Source organism: Oryzias latipes, chromosome 8, assembly GCF_053564925.1.
Source record: "Oryzias latipes strain Hd-rR chromosome 8, Olatipes_Hd-rR_3.1".
Taxonomy (NCBI): Eukaryota; Metazoa; Chordata; class Actinopteri; order Beloniformes; family Adrianichthyidae; genus Oryzias; species Oryzias latipes.
This window is the reverse complement of record NC_136244.1, coordinates 12,426,189-12,447,552: the sequence shown is the minus strand read 5'-3', so window position 1 is coordinate 12,447,552 and position 21,364 is coordinate 12,426,189. Positions and strand designations below refer to the sequence as shown.

General features: G+C 42.0%; 2 gene segments (V, D, J or C); both read left to right on the top strand.

Annotated features, from left to right (window-relative positions):
• The first annotated feature begins 861 nt into the window (after positions 1-861).
• On the top strand, positions 862-12,400 carry LOC144994178 (Ig mu chain C region membrane-bound form-like). The segment is given in 8 exon segments: positions 862-869; positions 946-1,049; positions 2,613-2,909; positions 3,960-4,310; positions 4,386-4,700; positions 4,821-5,208; positions 6,899-7,067; positions 12,377-12,400. Coding segments are annotated over 8 exon segments (1,641 nt in total).
• Positions 12,401-17,643: 5,243 nt separating this feature from the next.
• LOC111947801 (immunoglobulin heavy constant gamma 2B-like) lies at positions 17,644-19,138 on the top strand. The segment is given in 4 exon segments: positions 17,644-18,095; positions 18,254-18,541; positions 18,677-18,825; positions 18,981-19,138. Coding segments are annotated over 4 exon segments (750 nt in total).
• Positions 19,139-21,364: the final 2,226 nt, after the last annotated feature.

Here is a 21,364-nt window from a genome sequence, read left to right as displayed (position 1 = left end):
ATGAGTATTTCTCGTGGTAGTTTTGCTGATGGTCTAGTCTGGTTTACGTGGTGAGTTTCTGCTTCATGCAGGCGTTGAGACTTTAAACGTGATCTTAGGTTGGTCTGAATGTTTTGTAGATGTGAGACAGACTGCTCACATGCGGACCTGGAGCCAAACACACACTCACACGCTGCAGTGAGTGACAGGCAGTGGGTTTTACCTATTTACAATCCCTGCGCGATTCACCTGCTGCCGGTCCCCACAACACCTCAGCCCCACCCTCTGCTTTCTCCCTCACACATCCCGTCCCCGCAACTGCGCGCTCTTTCTCAGAGACGGGAGCGCGCAGTTTTAGGCAAGGCAATTCACAGGTTTCCGGGTGGTACAAACTCTGTGAATTAATAGACAATTTTAAACTTGTACTAGTGCTGGCGCAGATTTGTCTCTCTAAGCACCGCTACTACTGCGCGCCTCTGCCATCGCATCGCGCACGAGAAGGACTGGTCTAATGAAGAAAAAAAATTTGAATTAAAGATTTGTCTGCGAGCCACATGTGACCATCAAAAGAGCCATATATGGCTCGCGAGCCATAGGTTCCCGACCCCTGGATTAGGGTATTAAATAGAAGAATGTGGACATTTTTAGCAGTAAACAATTCTATTCTCATTGATGTTAAGAAACTTAATATTTTATCATCCAAATGTAGAATATCACTGTGACAGCTATATTGACTATTGAGGGACACAAGTCACAGTAAGTTCTGGTAAGTCATCATCTAGAATATTTAGTTTTCCAAAATGTCTTTTTTAATAAATGCATGTAGTTGTTTATTTAATTTACTACAATTACATAATTAGGATCTCCAGTTAAATGTTGGTGATGATAATGTATTGATATTGTTTTCTGACAAATTATTATCATTAAATGTTAGACAGAGGTGTGAGAGACATTTTTGTATTGAAGTGCTGTTGAAATTGATCACTGTGAGATCTACGGGTACGGCTACAGCTACAGCTATGGCTACTTTGACTACTGGGGAAAAGGAACAACGGTGACTGTAACTTCAGGTGAAAAACTAAGATTTTGATCCTTATTTTGAATTTGTGAATATTTAATTTTGTATTTTTTTTAACATTTAGAACTCAGAGGGCTCAAGAAAACCTGTAGAGCTCAAGTATTACTGACCACTTCTGATAGAATCTGTCAAAACAGACATAACATTCAATCTGTAAAAGTAACCTTGTAAAAAATTACTTCGTCTGGATAATATTGGTATCATTGATCCATTAGAAGTTTTTGAATGTCAGATATGTTGGGCTGTTACACTGTGACCATGCTTTTGACTACTGGGGTAAAGGCACAACAGTCACAGTTACTTCAGGTATAAAAACAGAAAAAAATATTTTCTACTGATCAGATTGAATTTTAAAAATGTTACTTTCCTCTTTTTTTTAATAGCTGTTATATTTTGTTTTATTAAACTAGTAAATGGTCAGTGACCGACCTGAACAATAATGTGTCTTGGGTCTGTAGAAAGCTGAACAGATTTTAGCATGGAGTAGTTGATCATATTTTTTGTGTGACTACGCTTTTGACTACTGGGGTAAAGGCACTGTCACTTCAGGTAAAACAACTAATTATTTAAAAAAAAAAATGTTTGTCTCCACAAACAGCTGTCAATACGACAAAAATATTTTTTTACTTAAACATATGTGAACATGGATAGTTTTCTTCTGTATCAAAGATGAATATTTAGCAGGTTTGATTTGACTTATATAACAATAAATCAGTAATCATAGTCCGAATGAGTTTTTATACTAAGAGTCCAGTAGATTGAGCACTGTTTAATTGGGATGCTTTTGACTATTAGGGAAAAGATACAATGGTGACTGTTTCTTCAGGTAAGATCTGTTTAATGTGCTCACAGCCCTATTTTACATTTTAAAATTCTGATTTATTTTATTTTGTATATGTTTGTTTCAAAGACTTTAAGAGTTAACACATTATTCATTTTTATAAATTAATTCCTGTTTAAAATGATACACAGTAAAATGTTTAATGCATTTTACAGATGGAGATAGATTTGTCCTTTTTTTTTTTTTTTTTTTAACTTGTCCTGTCCAACAGGACAAGTTATCTGAGATAGATTTTTCCTAAAATAGGATTTTACTGATTGATGAATGCTGCAGTCACCATTAGTAGAGTTGCCTTTTTACTCTGAGAGTCAAGCAGATTGAGCACTTTGTTACTACGATGCTTTTGACTATTGGGGAAAAGGTACAATGGTGACTGTTTCTTCAGGTAAAATCAGTGTTTCATTAATTACAGTCAAACTAACTAATTTAAAATATTTTACATTTATTTTAATCTGTTTTCAGAGTAAAGTGCCATTGTTAACACAACTCAGGAATAATAAAGTAATACATGTCATGAATTGTTGGAGATTTTTTAGGAGGGTGAAATTACATGAAAAAAAAAATGTAGATTGTTTTTTTTTGTGGATTCTTTGTTTAAATTTGATCTGTGTGCTGTGAATACATTTGATTAATAAAAAATATGTTTCTCTGTCTTGATAGATTATGAATTGTATATTTTGTTGTTTTAATTCTTCATTCCTTTGTCTTCTTCAGCCACTCCTCAGGTTCCGAATGTGTTTCCTCTGATGCCATGCGGCCCTCAAAGTGGAGACACGGTCACTCTTGGTTGCCTTGCCACCGGTTTCACCCCCTCTTCATTAACTTTCTCGTGGACTCAGGGCTCCAACAGTTTGGAAAACATCATCCAGTACCCTTCAATACTGAAAAATGACCGATATTTGGGAATCAGTCAGGTTCAAGTCAGCCGACAGGACTGGGATGCCAAAAAGACTTTCCAGTGTGCTGCCACTCATGGAAGAGAGAGAAGAACGGCTTATATTATTAAACCACGTAAGTTTGTTTCTAAGTCCCTTTTAGTTTTTGTTAAATAAAGTTCAAATTGAAAAATACATCTTTTAATTCTTTGTAAAATGTTATGTAAAATTACTGAAAGAAAATTTACAAGTTTTAAAGACATATTTGAAGAATTAAGATTATGAATGTTAAGAAACAACTGAAGGTTTTGGCAACACTTTAAATTGGATTCTTTGCTTTTGGTATAATTTAGAAATAAAAGCTTAAGAAATAAAAGCTTTAGTAAATGACGTATTTATATTTTAGTATTATTTTATCAAACACATTTTTCAAAGTAAATTAGCATTTTAGACATAGTTAGAGATTAATGAACCTAGTCTCTCTTTTAATTAAAGTCTTTTTAACTTTTATAATTTTGTATATTTATTTACTTTAATTACTGCATCATTAATATATTTTATTATATACTAAATTTTCAGGACTTATTTGATCATATTCTTGGCACAAACCATTTTCTGTGAATGTAAAAAATATCATATAACATTAATTAAGGAAAGAGCAAAATGCTTAATTATTTATAGAAAAAACTGTAATGTAATAGAAAAAGAAAAATTTCTTATTCCACAAATATAAAAAATAAAACAGTGGAATTAAAAAAAGACATTCAGTGTCTGTATTTACCTTCACAGATAAGCAGTTTGTTTCTGTGTTTTTATGTCTCTGAATAATCTTCCTCATAACTTTGACCTTTGTTTCTGTTTCACTGTTTGCTGTTAATGAACATTATTAACAATTATTTTAAACATATGTTTGCTTTCCAGTCATTGTCAGTGTATATGCAGAAGTCAGTATCAATGCTCTCCCATGATTTACAAAGCCTCACATTAAAGTCACAACAAAATCATAATAATATAATTTATTTAAGGATCATCATAATTATCAGTTTGCTGAAAGTCTTTATTATCATTTTTAAAAATCATCAATATTATAAAAAACTGATATTTTCTGAGCTTCTGCATATATATTTGCACAAAAAAAGTTGTTTGCTTCTGCAAAAATCTGTTTGTGTATGTGTTTGTTTTTCAGATGTGCTGTTTAGGTCGCCCAATCTCACAACAAGTTTTTCCCTTGATGAGGAAAAGCAACAGGCTTCTTTCTACTGCTTTGCCAAAGATTTTTCTCCTAGGACCCATGAGATCATTTGGCAGAAAGTTGGCAGCGAAAAAGCCAGCATCCTTGATGAGACCAGTGTTTTCTCAGAGGGAAGAAATGACACAAATGGAGCTAAGCTGTATTCTGCAGCAAGTTTGCTCACAGTAAACCCCACTGAGCTGACTTCTGGAGCAACATTTACATGTGTGTTCAAGGGGAAAGGTGTGAACAATACTGACGTGTTGGAAAAGGCTAATGCCACCTACAAGGAAGAATCTTCTGGAGGTAAGTGGAACATCCAGCTGCAATGATTGAACATCTAGGTTCTGATCGATAACTTTTCATTTGTCCTTCATTCAGGAAGTGCAGGATGTACTCAGGCAGCTGTAGACATAAAAATCATTGGCCCTACATACAGGGACATTCTTGTAAAACAAAGTGGCAAAATAACATGCCAAATTCAAGTAAATAACGGTCAGCTTGAAAGGATTTTTTGGGAGAATGAAGATAACGTAGAAATGGCTGGAACTGTAAAGAATGAAGGGTTAAAAAAGAAGGAGGAGCTTGTGCTTGACATCACATATAATGAATGGCATCAGGGAGTCGAACGCTACTGTGTTGTCCAACATAAAGACATTCTTTTCCCATTCAAGATCCAATACAAGAGACAAAACAGTACGATCACTTCTTCTACATTTTGACATTCACATATATTTTGAATCCTTTACAGTCAGAACAAATGATAACAGTTGTGTCAGTCAGTTGTTTATTTCCTCTGTTTTCTGATACTTGCAGGCGAACATGTTCAGCGTCCTTCAGTGTTTATGCTGCCTCCTGTAGAACATGCTAAAAAAAAAGAGGTGACCCTGACTTGCTCTGTGAAGGACTTCTTCCCTGAGGAGGTTTTCGTAGCTTGGCTTGTTGATGATGATGTAGTAGACTCAGAGTACAAGACCAGTACCACCAGTCCAGTAGAGAAAGAAGGATCTTACTTGGTTTACAGCCAGTTAACCCTCACAGATGATCAGTGGAAACAGTCTGGTGTGGTGTACAGCTGTGCTGTTTACCACGAGTCCATTACCAACTCCACCAGATCCATTGTCAGATCCATTGGTTTCAGCACAGCTGATAAAAACAACCTGGTCAACCTCAACCTGAACATCTCTGAAAAGTGCAAGGCGTAGTAGATGTTGTTTGTTGTTGTCTACTTTTTCTTTCTTGTTTGTACTTTGTGATGAGTCATTGTGTTGTGTTTGATTGCAGATTAAAAACTAAAAAAAAAAAAAAACACTGTTCATGTTTGTTGTTTTTCGACAGAGTTTTAGGGCCAGTTTACATACTTTTTTTTTTTATTATGGCTTTTAAGTGGTAAATTTACGAGAATAAGTCATAACTGTTAATCTACGAGATTTTATGTTGTAAATGTTCAAGTTTTTATCTCTTAAATTCACGAAAAAAAAGTAATAGATTAACGAGGAAAAAACACCAAAATTTTCTGTTTATCGGAACCTAGCTTTAAGATGAAATATGTGGAGCCTTTTGTGAAGCTTTTTTTCCAGATAGGTTTAAAAAACAAAGAGATTCCGAACCTTTTGACGACTCAAAATCGGATTATTTTCAGTGTAGCCGGTTTTCCGGGGTTCTGTGTCAGTAAAGCAGAGTTTCATATGTATAATAAGTAGCTCAGAGACTGGCTTGGGTGTAGAGGACTGCCACTTTCTTTACCTTTTCATTAACATACCCTGAAAGTTTATTTGTCTCATAACGTCATGAACCTGTCATCTGAACACCAATGCGGTAGTAAGCAGTATTACATACGCCCCCTCCTCCAGATGAAACGTCCCGTTTCAACTTAAAACAATAAAGATGAATGAAAACAGTCTGTTATATATTAGCATTAGAACGCTGACAATGAGAGGAAGTGCTCCTCCTCAGATGGAAGCGTCACACAGGCGTAGAGATCTTGTCTTTGGTGGAGGAAGAAAGGATTAAAGTGGACAGCTGCAGGGTTACAGATGGCTTCATCAAGGGGCTGCAGAGATCCTGCAAGCCACCAATCAATGAATTAAAAATGAATAAATCATAAATCAAACAAATGAACTTCCAAGCATTTGGAACGTTATTAATAAACATTCAACTCACCTGTTCAATTGTGTTTAGTCGGTCTGCTCTGATGCTGCGCGGCGTTCACTTGCTGCTGCACTGTATGCTCACTTCTATTTTAATCTAGTAAATTTAAGAATTTGTTTCTCGTAATTTTACAATTTAAAATCTTGTAATTTTACTGTTTTTTTTTTTTTGGTGGCCCTAAAGCTCCGTACTGTTCGCTCTCTGTTGTGGTTCAAATTGTATTTTGCTGTGCTGTGATGTGTGAGACTGTTACACTAGTGTACATTTTTAACACACTGATCTTTCAGCATCACACTTTACTCTCCAGAACCCCACAATCATCCTGAATACAACAATATTGTGTTTGTCTTATTTTGTGTGTGTCTGTGTGTCTTCTACTGGGTCTTGCACCCCCAACAAGACAAATCCTCTAACTCTGGTCTCTCAGTTACTGAACAGACTCACTCTGTGAGTTTACTGACTAACAAGCCAAGTCATGCAAACCAAATCAAGAATGATGTTTCTCAAGAACAAGTCAGGATCATTAGCTGACTGAATGAAGGAGAAAACACTGATCAGGATCATGTAAACACATGCAGGACAGTTGAAGATGATGGGACATTCACAGTAGAGACACTAACTGATGCCATTCCAGATTAAAGCCACTTTGCTCTTTGGGACAGGACAGGTTCTAGTATTGACTTAGAAAAGGAGCATTCTAGAAATACTGGGAACAGTCTGTGAAGTGTGGATGATCCCAACAGTTCATTGATTTGTTACCTTGCAGTCCCACCAGAGTTTCTGCATGAAACTGTTTGCTCCTGCAAAGAGGAGATGGAAGCAGAGGAAGACCACATGGCAAACACAGCCCTGACCTTCATCTTCCTCTTCATCATGACTTTGTTGTTCACTGTTGGAACCAAATTTTCAAAGGTAAATGCTTCATTTGTTTACAAAGGGCTCAGATTTCAGCCCAAAGAGGAAAACAATAAAAAATGTATTTAAAGATATTTAAAATAGGTTAAATTGTTACAAAGCCAACATTAAAAGATATTTTTTGGAGTTAAAGTATATTAATTACAACTAAATGTAGATACATGAATGCAAATTTTATGAATTGTAGTTACAACAATTTATTATTAAATGCTCAGCATGATGAGAGTCAGGACTTGGAGGTGAGGACAGAAGCACAGGACGCAAGATATCGTAGTGAAAAACAGTTTAATGCTAGAAGCTGAACAAACCACAAACATCCAAAACGGTCCTGTTATGAGGACAGGGAAGACACAGGCTAAATACTTTCAGCGTGTAGCCACAGGTGAAAATAATGACAGAACATAAAGACCGCGAGAATGAGAAACAGCACGAAAACCGGAAACACCAAAATAAAACCCAGTAACAACCCGGAAGTGAAAAACAAAAGCCTAACCAACCCTGGCCCCAGTACCTGGCAGTACCCCCCCTCAAGGGGCACCCCTGGGCGCACCACCAGGCTTGTCAGGGTGCCGGCGGTGAAACGCCCGGATCATGTCGTTGTCCTGGATCCCGGAGGCCGGCTCCCAAGATCTCTCCTCGGGACCATAACCCCTCCAGTCCATGAGGTATTGAAGACCCCGACCCCGTCGTCGGACATCCATCAGGCGACGGATAATCCAGGCAGGAAGTCCGTCGATGACACGAGGAAGTTGAGCGGTCTGCTGGAGGGGAGTCGTGGCGAGAGGCTTGAGCTGGGACACATGAAAACAGGGTGGACACGCATAGTCCATGGTAGACGCAGTTGGACCACTGAATTGACCACCCTCACCACCTCCAAAGGGCCGATGAACCTAGGCGACAGCTTCCTTGACTCAGTCCGCAACTTGAGGTTCGTTGTGGGCATACTCAACCCACGGCAGTGATGAGCTCCAGGAGGTATGGTGGCGTGAACAGACGCATCAAAGGGCCACCTCCAGGTCCTGGTTAGTCCTTTCGGCCTGACCGTTGGACTGGAGGTGGAATCCTGAGGAGAGGCTGGCAGTGGTGCCAAAAGCAGAGCAGAACGGCTTTCATACCTGTGAAATGAACTGCGGACCCCGGTCGGAAACCATCTCCATCGGGATGCTATGCAGCCTGAACACGTGATCCACGACCAGCGCGACAGTCTCCACGGGAAGGGCAGCTTCTTAAGGGCCACGAAATGGGCTGCCTTGGAGAACCGATCCACCACTGTCATGACCACCGTCCTGCCAACCGTGGAGGGCAACCTGGTCGCAAAGTCCAGCGCGATATAGGACCACGGTCGACTCGGAACTGGTATGGGATGCAAGAGGCCAGCAGGCGGATGGTTACTCACTTTGTTCTGGGCGCAAACCAAACAAGCAGCAACGTAGTCCCTGGGTGTCTTGCGCCAGACTGGGCCACCAGAACCAGCGGCGTAGGAAGGTGATGGTTCTGCGGACTCTGGGGTGGCAGGTAAGGCACGTGGCCTGACCCCACTGGAGGACCTGACTCCGTACAGCCCTGGGAACAAAGAGTCTATTTGGCGGTCTTCCACCAGGATCCGGGTCCCGGGCTTTAGCGTCCCTGATAGTCCTCTCCAGATGCCAGGAAACAGCACCCAAAACACGGTTAGCGGGAATCATAGTTGCAGGCTGCTGATCCCCTACAACCAGTTCCTGCTGCCGAGAGAAAGCATCAGGCTTTACGTTCTTGGAACCAGGGAGGTAAGACACCGTAAAATCAAAACGGGTGAAAAACAAAGACCACCTAGCCTGCCTTGGGATTTAGCCGTTCTGTGGTCCGGATGTACAACAGATTTTTATGATCTGTCAAGACCACAAACGGCCGAATCGCCCCTTCCAGCCAGTGCCTCTATTCCTCAAGAGCCAGCTTAATGGCTAGTAGCTCCTTGTCCCCCACGTTGTACCTCAACTCCGTCGGAGTAAGCCGACGAGAAAAGAAGGCGCAGGGATGGACCTTACCTTGCCGACCGCTGAGACACAACACCGACCCCACCCCTGTGTCAGAAGCGTCAACTTTGACTGTGAACTGGCCGGAGGGATTGGGCTGGATCAAAACAGGTGCAGTGGAAAACAGCAGCTGAAGCCGCCTCAGTCCACTGAAAAGGCAAGGAGGGGGAGGTCAGACCCAAAAGAGGCGCGGCAACCGAGGTGTAGTTGTGAATAAGCCTTCGTAGAAAATTGGCAAACCCCAAAAAACGTTGCAATTGTTTCCGGTTGGTAGGAACAGGCCAATCCACCACCCCGCTCACCTTGGCAGGATCAGGCCGCACCTCCCCCCCAGCGATGACAAAACCAAAAAATGAGACAAAAGGGGTGTGAAACTCACATTTCTTTGCTTTAACGAAAAGCTTATTTTATAACAGTCGCTGGAAGACTAACCGAACATGCTACATATGTTCGCCCAGATCCCGCAAAAAACAAGGATATCGTCCAAATAAACAAACACAAAGCAATGAAGAAAATCACGGAGTACATCATTAATCATCCCCTGGAACACAGCAGGGGCATTTGAAAGGCAGAAAGGCATCTCCAAATATTCGTAGTGGCCTAGCGGGGTGTTAAACGCGGTCTTCCACTCATCACCGGACCTGATACGCACCAAATGATATGTGTTCTGCAGGTCCAACTTTGTGAACACCCTGGCCTCCTTCAGGGACTCAAATGCCGAGTTCATCAGGGGAAGAGGGTGATGGTTCTTAACTGTGATGGCGTTCAACCCTCGATAGTCAATACACGGCCGCAGAGAGCCGTCCTTCTTCTCCACAAAGAAGAACCCCGCCCCCACAGGGGAAGAGGAATGTCTGATGAGACCATATTTCAATGAATCAGCCACGTACAGTTCCATGGCCTCCCTCTCAGGTCTCAACAGTTTGTACAGTGGGCTCTTAGACAGAGGGGCACTGACCCGCAGGTCAATGGCGCAGTCATAAGGCCTGTGAGGCGGTAGAGAGAGAGCCTGGAAATTAGAGAACACCCCCCTCAAGTCATGATAACCCAGCAGTACAGCGGAGAGGTCAGGTGAGGGTGGCACCCAACTGGGACAGCGGGGTCAGCCCGCGGACGTCGAGCCGAGCGCAAACAGGTCCCGTGACAGTGACCACTCCAACTGACAACGCGACTATTGGCCCAGTCATTGACAGGGTTGTGTGTCAATAACCAGGGAAACCCCAACACAACCGGATCATGGGGGGACTTAAATGAGAAAAAACGGATGAACTCATGGTGGTTGCCGGAAATAATAAGGTGAACGGGCTCAATTACCCTAGTAATAGTGGCAACAAACAGACTCACAATTTAGGAAAACAACCCACAAAGGACAAGGCAGCGTCTCAGTCTTAAAACCAGGCTGTTTGGCCAGCTTGGCCTCCAAGAGGTTCTGCTTAGACCCAGAGTCTAACAAAGCAAAACAGGGACCTCCCCATTCCGAAAAATAAGATGTCCCTCCAACAAGTATTGGCACCTGAACCAGTGGGCGTTACTACTCCGCTCCAGTTGGCGTTACTCCTCCGCTCCAGTGGGCGTTACTCCTCCGCTCCAGTGGGCGTTACTCCTCCGCTCGTCAGTCTGCCCACATTTAATGACGAGCGGCGGCTTTTTGGCAGTCCTTACAGAGCTGACCCCGCTTACCGCAGTAAAGGCACTCACCTGCCGCCATCCGTCGTTTGCGTTCGGAGGAGGAGAGATGCCAACAACCCAACCACATAGGTTCATCAGAGGGAGGTGCAGGGGGTTCTGTGGGAACAGGAAAAGCGTCAGAAGATCGTAGCATCTGATCACTGCCGATCCCGCCGGTCCTGCAACCGGTTGTCAATCCAGATCGCCTGGGCAATGAGGGCCTCCAAGGATGACGGCAATCCAGCGGAGCGAGATGGTCTTTTAGCTCCTCCGACAGACCCTCCAGGAGAGCGTTAGTAAGCGCCGCAGGATTCCATGCGCTCTCAGCCAGAAATCGATTGCGTAATCTGCCACCCTGCGCCTCCCGTGGTGCAGCTGCATGAGCGACGGGCAGCCTCCCTGCCTGGCCTCGTATGCTGGAACACCTGGGTGTAGGCCTCCAGAAAGGCCGGGAGTGAAGCGCAGGAAGCGGCACCACGTTGCTACTTCACCGTAGCCCAAGCACCGGCTCTGTTGGTGAGGTGGGAAATGATGAACGCCACCTTGGCACGATCACTATAGGGAAATTGGATACCTGGAGCTCGAATTGAAGTTCACATTGGGTGAACGCCCGACAGAACCGCAGGGGTGAAGGACGTCTGGTCTGGAGCCAAGGAATAGCTGCAATGAATGAGCTGGCGATGGCTGCTGGATCTGTTGCGCCACCTAGGCGATCACCATATCGCAGACAGATGCTGCTCCTGGCGGGCGGACATCTCCAGCATTCCTCCCCGCAGGAAGTTGAGCCGTTCCTCCTGCTGGCGGATGAACCAATCCTGGTCGCCGAGGCCGGAACGCGACTCTTCTGCGCCTGCTGCGTCCATGTTGACGGGACCGTAATGTCAGGACTTGGAAATGAGGACACAAGAGCAGGACGCAGGAGATCGTAGTTGAAAACAATTCAATGCTAGAAGCTGAACAAACCACAAACAAAGCATGCAAAACGGTCCTGTGATGAGGACAGGGGAGACACAGGCTAAATTCTTTCAGCGTGATTGGCCACAGGTGAAAATAATGACAGAACATAAAGACCGCGACAATTAGAAACAGCACGAAAACCGGAAACACCAAAATAAAGCCCAGTAAAAATCCGGAAGTGAAAAACAAAAGCCTAACGAAAACGCCCTGGCCCCAGTACTTGGCAATAAGATTGTTTTCTCTAAAGCATCAGGAAATAAAAATCAGCTTCAGAAGCTTTTATAAATATGTCAACAATGTTCCTTAAGCTGAAAGATTCAATAAAAGCCAAAAGAAATCATCTAAATCTTTATACATTTGTCTAAAAATAAATTCACTTTTTTATTTTGTTTATTTCTGTGATTATTTTTAAAGTAATGGATTTGCTAAATTTTTGACACAACCTGGATAAGAATTGATATTTATAATGTACTTATTTCTCATTTTCGTTTTAAAAATACTTTTATTTAAAATAATCAAAAAAAGCAGCCTTCCATGTTATCCTTTAAAATTGTTGTTGCATTTTTGATACAAAATTTCATAATTTGAGAGATGAAAGATGAAATTCACAGCTTAACATTGTTGAACAAAACTTTTATTATCATCGTTAATTTTTTTTTCTTTTTACAGATCAAATGAAAAAAGGAAGAATCAGAAAGATTATTCTTTACATTTTTCTTTTACATAATTTTCCCTTTTCTTAATTTTTTTCTATTACACTGATTTAATCCTGTTAGTAATAAATTTTTTTCAGAATTTTGTACCTTAATTGTTTTTATCTTTTTCTTATTTAAATAAAAAAGAGAAAATAAGAATTTATTTGCTCCTCCGTCTTTTTCTGGTGTTTCATTTTTGTGAAGTTCTTCATGTTTATGCATTTGTTGATAGATTTATACACAAATGTTGTTAGTGTTTGGTTGATTTCATGTAACATTCATTCATTCATTCATTTTCTAATCAGTTTTTTCCCTTTCGGGGTCATGGGGCTGCCGGAGCCTATCCCGGCCACTTGTGGGCGAAGGCAGGGGACACCCTGGACAGTTCGCCAGTCTGTCGCAGGGTAGAATGTCCACAATCACAAACCCATTCACTCTCACTCTCTCACCTAGGGACAATTTAAATTAACCAATTAACCCAGTGGTTCCCAAACTTGGGGGCGCGCCCCCTAGGGGGGGCGCAGAGGTATTGCAGGGGGGCTACGGCTTCCCGTTTTTTTTTATTTTTTATTGAACAATTGCAACAAACCAAACAAGAAAATGCAACAAATATGTAAATAAAATGTACAATAGAATTCTGAATACAGAACAAACGTGTTACATTCTTAAGAAAATTCTAATTATTAATAACAGTCACAAAAGGGAATAAAAAAATAAAATAAAACAAAAAAAATAAAAAGAGAAAATTTGAGAATAAATTTATGTCAGCAGTCCAAAAGATTTACAAATGTCAATTTTTTTTTGAGTTTTTGTATTTTTTGAGGCTGAAATTTAATTTAAACATTGCTGCAGTTCCAGTTTGAACACAAAGAAATCAGGTTTCTTTTTGGAAAATTTGCTTTTGTGTATATGAAATTTAGCCATAAATAATAACATGTTTGCACAAAAGAAAGCATCACGGTCTTTGACATCAAAGCTATGAAAACCAGAAAGTTCGTTTTTATAAGGAAGTTTTATATCAGCAAAAATAGAATCGGTAATATATTTGTGAATGTTTTTCCAAAATTTGTTTGTGAATTCACAAGACCAGAATAAATGAGAGCAGGTTTCAGGTTGTTTCTGGCAGAAAGTACAGCTGATGTTTATGTCAGCCTTAAATTTAGTTAAGTAATGCTTCGCTGGATAAAATCTGTGTAGGAGTTTAAAAGAGATTTCTTTGACTTTATTTGTTAAGAAGTATTTTTGTGGTAAAAACCAGACTTTTTTCCATTGGCTTCCCGGGTTAGTTACAATGCTAGCATAACAGCATGGACAAGCTTGTGACAGTGCTCCCAGCTAAATGCAAACCAGAAGATGAATCTTCACCAAATATAGCAACTTCAAAAGCAAAGACAAGAAAATATGACGAGGCATATCTCGCACTCGGCTTCACCGGCACAACATTTGACTTGCTTTTCTGCAAACAAGTGACGAGCAGAGCCACTGCAGACGAACTGTTTAAAGTAATTGACACCTACTTGAGAGAGGCCGATCTGAAATGGGAGGACTGTGTGGGGATCTGCACTGACGGGGCTCAGGCAATGGCTGGGAGTAGAGGGGGGCTGCAAGCGCTCATCAGGCGCTTCTCCCCTAACGTGCAGTGGACACACTGTATGATACACCGAGAGGCGTTCAAGGTTCAAGGTTCAAGGTTTATTGCCGTTTGCACATGCAGTACATCGGAATTTTCTTTTGGCATCTCTCACATGTCAGGGTAGATTAAAAGTTAAAAAAATAAATAGAATAAAGTCAAAAGTTAAAAGTTGAAATTAGACAACAAACTTACAGGGCATATAAAATATAACTATGAGTAAAATATGAACATGAATATTGCAGTGACCCAGTCTGTACAGAAGAATTATTGCACATAAAATTATTGCACATATTATTGTTTATTGCACTTAGGGATTTATTCCGGTCTTTCTTTTCTGATGTCCTTTCCCAGCATTCTGATTGCTGTTGGGAAGAAGCTGCTGTGGAAGCGTGTGGTGTGTGCTTGGATGCTTTCAGGCCTGCGACGTCTGAGGTTGTGGCCTGAGTCCACACGCTTGATCAGTGTGTGAGCGGGGTGGTGTCTGTCTCTGATGATCTTAGAGACTCTCCTCCTGCAGCGCTGTTCGTAGATGGTGTCCATGGATGGAAGGTTGCAACCTATAATTTTGCCAGCTGTGTTGATGACCCTCTGCAGCATCTGTCTCTCTTTTATGGTGGTGTTTTTCCGAACCAGGCTGTTAGTCCGCTGGTGAGGATGCTTTCCACAAGCCCCCTGTAGGCTTGGGTGAGGGTCCGGCGCTTGAGACCAGCCTTCTTCAGCAGCCTGATGAAGTACAACCTCTGCTGGGCTTTCTTCACTGTGGCAACAGTATTTCTTTCCCAGCTGAGGCTGCTAGTGATCTGCAGACCCAGGAACCGGTGGCAGTCAGGCCGCTCCACCACAGTCCCGTTGATGTTGAGCGGTTGATGTGGCGGTGCTTTCCTTCTGTAGACCACGATTATTTCTTTTGTTTTATCCACGTTGAGAACAAGGTCGTTGTCCTCTCCGTAGATGGTGATCCTTTGCACCAGGTCTCTGTATGCAGACTCGTCCCCTCCTCTGATGAGGCCGAGGACGGTTGTGTCGTCTGCATACTTAATGATGATGTTGTTTGAGTCGGGGGAGCTGCAGTCGTGGGTGTAAAGTGAGAAGAGCTTTGGACTGAGGCAGCACCCCTGCGGTGTACCGGTGCTGACTGTCAGCTCAGCAGAAACCTTCTTTCCCATCCTCACCACCTGTGGTCGGTTAGTGAGAAAGTCCAGAACCCAGTTTCTGGTGGGTGTTGGTATTCCCAGTTCTGCCAGTTAATCAGTCAGCTTCAGGGGCCTGATGGTGTTGAAGGCAGAGCTGTAGTCCAGGAACAGAATCCGGGCGTACGTGTTCTTGGTGTCCAGATGTTGCAGGGTGGAGTGAAGTGCCAGTGCCACCGCATCTTCTGCTGATCTGTTGTGGCAATAGGCGAACTGGTGGCGGTCTACTGATTCGTCAACCAGGGAGTTGATGTGGGACAGAACCAGCTTTTCCAGACATTTCATTGCTGCAGGGGTGAGAGCCACGGGTCTCAGGTCGTTCAACGTTTCAGCGTGCATTTTCTTCGGGACCGGCACGATCACAGAGGACTTGAAGATACGGGGCACCGTTTCCTGCGACAGCGAGAGGTTGAAGATGTCTGTGTAGACCTCTGCTAGCTGCTCCGCGCAGGCTTTCAGAACCCTTGGTGAGACGTGGTCCGGTCCTGTCGCCTTGTGTGGATTCACCTGCTTCAGGGCCCTGAGGACCTGTGTGTGAGTCACCTGCAGCGCAGCCTCTTCTGGGGCCCAGGAGGTCTTTTGGGGGACCTCTTTGTTGTTCGTTGGCCTCTAAACAGCTGAGTCCCGACCTGCACGATGTTATGACGGATGTCATCACTACAGTGAACTACATTAATACACGACCTGTCAAAGCACGTATTTTCTCTGCACTGTGTGAGGAAATGGGCTCCGACCACACAGCTGTTCTGTTTCACAGCGAGTCTCGATGGCTGTCACGTGGGAAGGTTTTATCCAGGGTCTTTGAACTGCGGGATGAGATCCGCATCTTTTTGGAGGAGGAAAATGAACTTGCCCACAAGTTTAACAACAACAAGTTCCTCATGAAACTTGCGTACCTCAGTGACATGTTTCAAAAACTCAATGAGCTAAATCTGCAGATGCAGGGCAGCAACACACACCTTCCACATCTGGCAGATAAAATCACATCATTCACAAGAAAGCTTGAGATGTGGGAGCAGCGAGTTACAGAGGGAAATATGGACTCATTTGAGAACCTGAAGTCATTCAATGAGGTCAACAAGCTGCAGAACACAGTGATCCCATGCATGAAAGCTCACATCTCTGCCCTCCAAAAGCATTTCCAGTGCAGGATCCTACACAATATGACTGGATCCGAGACCCCTTCAGTGCAGCACCACCTGCCGAATTCAGCACTACATAGAATGAACAGTTCATTGATGTCACCTCTGATTCAACAATGAGGCTGGAGTTTCAGTCTAAGACACTAGCTGCATTTTGGATTGGAGTGGAGAAAGATTTCCCACTGCTAGGTAAAAGAGCTCTGGCCACACTCCTTCCATATGCCACGTCTTACCTATGTGAGATAGGTTTTTCTGCTGTGGCCTCCATCAAGACTAAATACAGATCAAAGCTGGACATTGAAAATGAACTAAGCAGTCTCACAGCTGCAGCCCCGATTTGAGAAGATCTGCAGCATGAAGCAAGCCCACACCAGTCACTGAAAAGATGTGGACATTAAAGGTGCAGTTTTTGCAGAGTTGAATGTTCAGGATTTTGTTATTTTCTTCAGAGAGCTGGTAAAGTGTAAAAGGCCACTTTCATGCAGGAATGGAGTTTATAAGAAGATCTGTTGAAACCCATGAACACCATTACATGGTAAAATTTTATGATACATGATGCAGAGTCACTTTTAATAATTGTAAAGGTGATTTGTCTTTTTTTTTTTAGTTTTGTTCAGGAAGAAGTTGCCATTTTGTATAACTTACAATGTTAAGTAAAGTCCAGTGGAGTTTATAAACAAAGGATTTGTATGTTTGTGTCAGTGTGGGGGGGCTCGATAATATTCTAATCTTCAGAAAGGGGGGCCCCGCAGAAAAAGTTTGGAAACCACTGAATTAACCTATGAAGCATGTTTTTGGACGGTGGGTGGAAGCCGGAGACCCCGGAGAGAACATGCAAACTCCACACAGAAAGGTCCCCCATTGATGTTCTGGTCCACCAGCCAGGACTTGAACCGGGGGCCTTGTTGTAACATGTAACATTTTATGTTTTATCTTTACTGAAGTTTTTATCAAACCACCAACAGCTGAAATCAGCGGTCCATTACTCAGTGTGCAAATTTTACAGTCGGTAACTTTTTCAGTCTAAAATTACTAGAAGGTTGAAGTCAAACCTTTGGCAAAGCTTATGTAAATGAAGATGAGATATTTCCATCTTCTCTGTTTCTGTTCCTGGCATAACCACATCTCACACCTGCAGTCTGCCATGCTCTGCTGCTCTTTCTGTCCTTTCACTTCTGTCTTTCTGGACTTTTTTGGGAGCTGGGTGTTGAACAAAGCTTCCTCTAACTGAATAACCTGATCACTCTGAGATTGAGCCAAACATGGAAAAGTGGACAAGAGGCTCCAATTTTATCTGCAAGTTCATTCACAAGGAGAAGAAATATAAAAAAGACAAGTAATTGTCACAGTAAGTGTGAGGAAACACTTGAATCACTATTTTGATTAGTGTTATCAGAAGGTCATTGATATTTGTGAACAAACTCATGATTCCTGCAGTCTTTGGATCCAATCCTCCTTCCATTCGTGTGGAGATTCCCAGCTTCAAGACATTGATGATGACCAACTCTGATGTGAAAGCTAGATGCTTCATCCACAATGTTGATGCTAAGCTGGTCTGGCTGATGGACGGGGAACAACCATCCACTGACAGAGTGAATGAATTCTCAAACAAAACCACTTTAATCAGTGAACTGACAGTTCCATCCAGCAGCTGGAAAAACCTGAAACTTCTGAAATGTAAAGTTCAGCATCACTGCTTTACTGCTGAGAAGACTGTAGAGATTTCAGGTGAGAAGATCAGCTGTAAAGAAAAACACGCTGCAGTTTATAGTATTACAAATCCTGTATGTTTTTTTGTTGTTTTGTTTTTTTGCATTTTCAGAGTGAATATTTCTAAAAGCTCCATTGGTTTCCTCCAAACGTTTGATTCTGACCTGTTTCCTCAGCCTCAGTGACCCACAGTGAACCATCAGCCGTCCTGCTCCAGGGTTCAAATGAACTTGTGTGTCTGGTCTTTGGCTTCAGCCCTGCATCCATTAACATCACCTGGATTGCTGATGGAAGCACAGAGCTGTGGAACTACAATAATAGTCATCCCCACAGAGGCCCGGATGGAAAGTTCAGCATCCAAAGCTTCCTCCGTCTGTCTCCAGTTGACTCCTTACCCGGGGTGACCATCACCTGCAGGGTGACACATGGAAACACCACTCTGTCTGTGAATGTCTCCAAAACAGGTCACACTGATGCTCTGTCTTCACCTCTATTAAAAACTACATCCGTCACATCACTTTTGTGGTGGAATCTCTTTGTTCCACTGTAAGAATCAAAGCAACAATGAAGTAACAGATGTGCTTCTGCTTCTTTCACAGACACGTTGGAACTCTGTCATTTCTTTGATGACATCCTGCATGCTGATGTGAGCCAAGACACAGTCATGCAAGCTTGGGGCATGGCTATTTTCTTCCTCCTTTTATTCTTCATCTCCATCATCTTTTCTGCTGTCACCACAGCTTTAAAGGTAAAAATCATCAACAGTCATTCTGTTCTTGTCTTGAATTTAACTCTTCTTGTTTTCTAAAGTTTTGTGACTCTAATGCATTTATTAAACAATGAAACATGTATTACATCACAGCCTCCAGATGTTCAAAATATTATCTGTGTTTTTCTTTTCAGATCAAATGAACATGTGAAAGAGACAGATCTCTTTTTCTGCAAGCATCTCCAGATTTTTGATGACATTTGACCTGTTTTCATTCAGTTTTAAAGAGTTTATATCGTATATGTCTATTTTTCTTTGCTTTATTGTTATGATGAAAGATGACTCAATATTACTTGAATTATTTTTTTTAAATTTTCTTTTCAATGTCACTGTATAAATAAAATGAATAAATTCATAAATGAAACATTAAGAGCGTTGTCTCATACGTTTATTTTCTCTTGATATTGTAAATAAAAATACCACCATAATAAGGGTGACAAACATGTTAGAGGGCACATAATACAGTTATTCTTAACAGTCATTAAAAGGCCATATCTTTATTATATAAACAAAGTTTAAGAAAGAGATAAAAGTGCAAATCTCAATATTTTCACAAGAGGGAGACAAAAGTTAGAGAAGCTGTTGAATCTGGTTACAATTTCATGAAAGTTACGTCTATGAATCCCCTTTAATTTTTTAGCCTTTCATGAAACAAAAAAAAACAATCTAATATGGGATTACTCCACAATGTGAACATGTTACCATTCTTTTAGATATCTACTTAATTTAGATTTTATTCTAAAAGTCCTTATTTTCCTACTTAAGGTCCTGAGATAAGACAACAAGATGCTTGTGTTTTTTTAAGATGGTTTTTAAAAAAAACTCATTTTGAAGACATTTTTACACAAAAATCCAATCATGTAAACAATTGTTGCTAATTCTTGAATATATGTCAAACTATCACTTTAGGAATAGTTTATTTATTTTTAAAGAGCAAAGTTTGAATTATTAACAATAAAAAAAAGTTTATAAGAATAAATCCCAAAAGAAACAGTTCAGTCATGAGTAAAATATCCATCCGTCCATTTTGTGAAACCTCCTTTTTTTGGGGGGGGGGGGGGGGGGGTCACTGTGTTGCTGCAGCCAATCAACTGCTGTCGGGTGAAGGTGGGGTACACCCTGGTCCATCACAGAGACACACAGAGATACACAACCAAACATACACACATTCACACTAAGGAACATTTTAGAGATATAGATGAACCAATAAAGCATGTTTTTGGATTATTGGATGAGTTCCTAGAGAAAACCCACACAGACACAAGGAGAACAAACTCTACTCACAAAGGTTCTAACTGGGATTTAAACCAGGTTCTTTTCCCTGTGAGGTGAGAGTGATGACAACTACAGCACAGTCAAGTCTATTTTTAATGCAAATATATATATATATATATATATATATATATATATATATATATATATATATATATATATATATATATATATATTATAAATGAGCTGCACTAGATTAGACAACATGTTGGAAAAAGATCTGAATAAATTGGGACTATTTGGGAGGATACAAGTAAAACTGTTTATGCCAAAGATTTACAAGAATATTTCTATTGTTACGAGACGATAACCAAACCTTCTGACCAGGTTGGTAGTTGGGACTCACCACCCTATGACGGTTGGCTATCTGGCAGTTGCTCTCCTTGGTGCGGAGGAGAGCCGCCCTGGTCTGCAGCCAGATGTCACGACATCGCTGAAGGTGGAGCTGGACCGAGGGCACTGCCAGATCCAATTCCTGGGAAAGAAAAAAAAGGGGGTGAGTAACCCAAGGAGGCCTCAAAAGGTGATATCCCGGTGGCAGTGGATGAATGGGAATTGTGGGCATACTCTACCCACACCAGGTATTTGGACCAGTCCTCCTGATTCTGAGCCGCCAGACACCTGAGAGCCGCCTCCAGCTCCTGGTTAGCCCGTTCAGCTTGTCCATTCGCCTGTGGGTGGTACCCGGAGGTAAGGCTGACTGTGGCTCCGAGGGCGGAGCAGAAAGCCTTCCACACTTGAGATGTAAATTGAGGTCCGCGGTCGGACACGATGTCACTGGGTATCCCATGGTGTCAGAAAACGTGATGGATGAGGGCATCAGCCGTTTCCATGGCAGAAGGCAACTGAGGCAGAGGAATGAATTGAGCGGCTTTTGAAAACCGATGAATGACTGTAAGGATTACCGTATGGCCTTGAGACGGAGGAAGCCCAGTAACAAATTCCATCGCAATATGAGACCAGGGACGGCTAGGCGAGGATAGAGGCAGGAGATGACCTTAGGGGGGCCTGTTGGAAGCCTTGGAACGGGCGCAGATACTCCAGGCTGAGATATATTCCCTGACATCCCGTTCCAGTGATGGCCAGAAAAAACGCAGCTTTAGGAGGCGGATGGTCCTGTAAACTCCCCCGTGGCAGGCGATGCGGGACGTATGTCCCCAGGCAATGACTTCTGACCTGAGGGATTCAGGGACATACAGTGTACCAGAAGGACAGGAGGTGCCGGCAGGAATCTCACCTTGAGCTT